The sequence below is a fragment of the Loa loa genome (assembly GCF_000183805.2).
Source record: "Loa loa unplaced genomic scaffold supercont3.233, whole genome shotgun sequence".
In the NCBI taxonomy this organism is placed as follows: domain Eukaryota; kingdom Metazoa; phylum Nematoda; class Chromadorea; order Rhabditida; family Onchocercidae; genus Loa; species Loa loa.
Window position 1 is genome coordinate 41,863 of NW_018108413.1, and position 4,702 is coordinate 46,564.

The window sequence follows — 4,702 nt, forward strand, 5'->3', positions numbered from 1 at the left end:
TCGAATATTTGAATGATCGAGATTCATTTCAGTTTCAGGCAATCTTCAAAAATATCAAGACTGAAAAGAAGGTACATTTCGGGATATACATTCTCGAAAAATCCTAAAGATCGAACTTTTTTTGTATTTACTGTAATCATAGTTCAGAAACTTGGTAATTGCCGAAGATGAAGATGATGAAGAAACAGTCGTAACAACTTCGAAACGTGAATTCCTGGTTTATCATCCGCATCACAATTTAACAGATCGCGATATAGATCAATTCTTGATTGTTGCAAGGTATTATTTATTGATGTAGTAGACATTAACTTGAGGACTTCCAGAATTACATGTATATCTTTATCTTATTTTTTCGATGCTGTTATCATTTTTATAATATCCAGGGCGGTTGGAACATTTTCACGTGCGTTGGACACGTCATCTTCGATGAAATTGCCTTCGTTACACATGACTGCGGCAGCTGCAAGTCGTGATGTTACTCTTTTCCATGCTATGGCTCTTTTACATCAAGCAAATTATGATATGGGACAGGTACATACTTTACATTATTTTATCCAGTCCAGTGTGATTTTGAAATTTCATTGGGTTCTAAATACACCAATAACTACTAATTTGGAAGTTCGATGGAAAGACAGAAAGGTGGCGCGACTAGGTGATGGAATATCAGAAAACTTGCGTTTAAATAATAATTGTATCCCGAATGGTGACTGTCGTACCGATTCGGTCATTCAATTTAGCGCGACTCTGGATGATGAGATGTAATTGCCTATGGTTAACATAGTCGTGTGTCATTTTTGTACGATCCTTCAGCTGAGTTAAATTTTTGAATTAAAAGTTAACAAGCTGTCGTAGTTGAAGAAATAAGTAATGAATGAAATTAGAAATGAAATGGTAATATGTAAGGACTAAAGTGCATAGTTATGGAGGGAAAAAGTTTTATCCATTTCAATACTGATAGGATCGCTGCAACATCAAACGATGCAACAGAAATTTTGCCAGAACATCTGCAGATGGTTTAGATAGACGAATTAATAGTGGAGAAGTTATAGAGAAAAATCTTGCACGCAAATATTATATATTAATTCCATTAAAAGAGTTTAATGATACGAGACATGTCAACTAGCATCAAATTATCAAATTTTATATCATTTTTGGGAATTCCTGTAATTACCGGAATGTTTTATTTCTTTTTTTTTCTCAGGCAGTGAAATATCTGGTACCTCCGCCTAGTAAACAACACTATCCATTGGACGCAGACAAGACAACATCGCACAATACAGTTAGCTTAGGTGGTCCGATATTATGTCGTGACCAGATGGAAGAATGGTCAGCAGCAGAAGCCAATCTTTTCGAAGAAGCTGTAGAGAAATATGGAAAGGATTTCAGTGATATACGTGCCGATTATCTACCATGGAAATCAATGCGGGATATTGTTGAATACTATTACATGTGGAAAACAACAAATCGTTACGTTGAAGTTAAAAAGAACAAAGCAGTCGAACAAGAAAGCAAATTAAAACAGGTATACATACCGAATTACAATAAGCCAAATCCAAATTTGGTTGGACCACCAAATCCTAGCGGACAACCGATGAAAGGTACGTCAGCATGTGAAAGTTGTCAAGTGGAAGAATCAACTCAGTGGTATGCATGGGGTCCAGCACATCTACAACTTCGTCTGTGTAGCATTTGTTGGTCACAGTGGAAAAAATATGGTGGACTGAAACGTGTCCATGAATATGGTTTGTTATTTTCGGTTTGAAAGTTGAAGTTTTGACCTTTTTTTTGAGGAGGGAAGGGGAGGAGAAGGGTGGTGGAGGGTCTATTTGGAAAATTTATTATAGGAATGCCTTCTTGCTAGGAAATGCGGTGGACTAGATAAAGATATCCTTCTCTTTTATCTATTTCTTAACTAGGAGCTTAATCATTTGGTGACATACAAGACTTAGTATCTTAGCTTGTTTCATCGTTTCAAGGCATTACTTCAATCATATTCTAAAATTTTCCAATGTTGCTACTTCTATCAGGAGAGACATTTACAGTCTTGTTCACTTATCATGTTGGGAAAATTCATTCACTTATCATAATTGGGATATTCATTAGACTGAACGTTGGTTTTGATCAGAATGAAAAGAAAATTGGTTTAAAAAAATAAAACTACTTATTAACTTTGAGCTATCACGAACACATTGTTTTCACAAAATACTTTTCCAAAATTATGTCACCAAACTTGTTACTGAACAATTATGAACGAGAAATCTTGAATTGCATTCTTTTCAGAATCTTATGATCTTGATGGTGCAACGACACAAGAATCAACATCGCAACCTCAAACGCAATCGCAAAAACTAACACCAACAGCTGCCGTAACTAGTTTTATCAATCGAAGTTCCGGCGTAGCTGGTCCCACTGCTTCGGTAAATAGATAATTTCGTTATGCTGAGTGAAACTGCAGCGGTCGTTTAATTACACAGTTGCTTGATAAAATTTTAATCTTGCGATCGTTGGAGTTTTCAAATTTTTTTCTTCTGGCATTGCCTAACTTTTGTTGCATTATTTCCTTCCTTGTTGGAATCAGAACTGTTAAAGCGTAATAGATTTCGGACACAGAATTTTTGAGCAAGCCGAGAAGACTGTTAATTCCGATGGTTCGAATCGACCGTAGTCTAAATAGGTTAAAATTCCCCTTATTTAACTTTCTCGTATTTGAGGCAAGGAATGGAATCAATGGACGTTCCGGTACTAGCCAGATGCTCGGGCGTCTGCAATCCGGTCATTCACAAGCGCAACAAAAAGTATCCGGAGGAGGGCATTCATCATCAGTGAAAACTCGAGTTGCATTCTATCTTAACACAACATTATCAATGCGGATTGCTCGAAGACTGGCTCCAAAATCGTTGTTCAATATTCGACGTTCCGCAAGACGTCCTTTCTTACCTATCAATGGACATGCCATCAAGCAGTTCTGTAAGTTTTTCTATGAAATCCTGCAAGAGGTCCGTAAGTTGCATAAAATTGGTTCTAGCATCTACCAGCATTAATATTAATACTATTAAGACCACGCAAATATGCTTTTTATTCAACTGTACCCATAGAGAATACTAAATTACTCAGTGGCATTGAGAAATAATACTGTAGTTGTTTAACTTACTTTGAGATTTTCACAAATCAAAATCAAATTAAAATGTTCGCTGTCATAATTGAGTATTTGGATATGGCTGTCGAATCTTACTGCTCAATTTTTGCAGAACTTCCAACCATATTTTGACAGTTCTGGAAGTTTAGTTATTCGACAGTCTATGGTGTTTTTAGCGTTCCTTGAATGAAACCTAACATTTCCTTCTTGAAAATTCGGTCAATTTTCTGAAATTTTTCCTTATTTCATCAATATAATATCGCTTCTTTAGGCACAACTCGACAACCGTATGAAATAATCCGTGCAGCAAAGCAAATTAAGGCCAACAAACTTCCTGATGCTCTTGTTGCTCAAATAGCCTCATCGATCATTGCCTCCAGTGCACAGTTCACTCAGGTGGGAGCTACAGTACCAAACATTCAAAAACGACATGGAACTGACAAGGGAGGACCACCGATGAAAAGACAGGTTTTCTTATCCTGCACTTTTTTCGTTTTCATATTTTTCCGCAATTTCCTCGAACTTGAAATTTGGGCATTCTAATGATCTTTTCGATTTCCAGCTTTTTTAAAGTTGTTTAAATTAGATTTCCCCTGCATTTTCAATTTATTCATTGCCACTAGCATGGTTCTTTTTTTCTCTTTCTCAGAGTTGATAACCAAATATGCGTGCACAAGCGTAAATGCACCCAAACACGCACTTATTGGAATTAACTATTCAGTTTATCCGTTTTATTCTAAATTTCACTCTGTTGCACAGTTTGAATTCTTTCCGAATAGATTTAGTCTATAATAATATCGAAAAGTTTATTTATACTATGTGCTGGTCTAGTTTAAGAAGAGTAGAAATGTCTTGGAGATATCTTGGAAAAATATCTTGCATATGCAATTTTCAGTTCTAGATCTTTCCTTTGTACTTGAAGTCTGGATTACTTATTTTTTGTTAAGGGAAAGTTTGGATTGAGAATAAGAAGTTGGATAATTCTTTCATCCCGCTTAGTATAACCGTTGCTTGACAACATTTGTGCTAGGATATCCGACAGAATATTGTTTGTTGTTGTAAGAGGAAATGAGCTATTAGATTTTTTTAAACATTTATGAGGCAATTATTGTTTGTGATCGGTTGGAACAATGCTATGGAATATATCGAGTGATGAAGATTGTTTTAATATAGTTATTTCAATTATTTTCTGGATGGAAGAAACATCGATTATCCTCTTTTATCTCGAAGAAGATAATTAAGCATTCAAGTTAAGTATTGGAATGAATGTATGATTTACAACAATTATACTGGAGAGAATCAGATGGAAATTAGAAATCAGGAATTAAAATAAATTTTAGCATCTTTTTTCAAACGGTCTTATATTTCAGTCTCTTATTAATTAATGTTTAAAGGATAAATGGATTCAACGCGGGAAAATTGAGTTAATTTTGTCCAAGTGGATGTAATCATTAACTAGGACACTTAGAAAGGTTCTAGGGTAATTTCAAATATATGTATTACATATATATATATATACATATATATATATATATATACGTGCACATATATATACATATATATATA

The 4,702-nt window shown here is 34.9% G+C and overlaps 1 protein-coding gene across 1 annotated transcript in view; it reads left to right on the forward strand.

Annotated features, from left to right (window-relative positions):
* LOAG_18231 (ELM2 domain-containing protein) overlaps positions 1 to 4,702 on the forward strand; it is a 10,177-nt gene that overhangs the window by 3,175 nt on the left and 2,300 nt on the right. Inside the window, exons 10-14 of the mRNA XM_020450894.1 lie at positions 384 to 531; positions 1,202 to 1,742; positions 2,281 to 2,417; positions 2,712 to 2,967; positions 3,408 to 3,604. Of these exons, the coding sequence (XP_020305374.1) occupies positions 384 to 531; positions 1,202 to 1,742; positions 2,281 to 2,417; positions 2,712 to 2,967; positions 3,408 to 3,604 (1,279 nt within the window). The remainder of the gene's footprint in view (positions 1 to 383; positions 532 to 1,201; positions 1,743 to 2,280; positions 2,418 to 2,711; positions 2,968 to 3,407; positions 3,605 to 4,702) is intronic.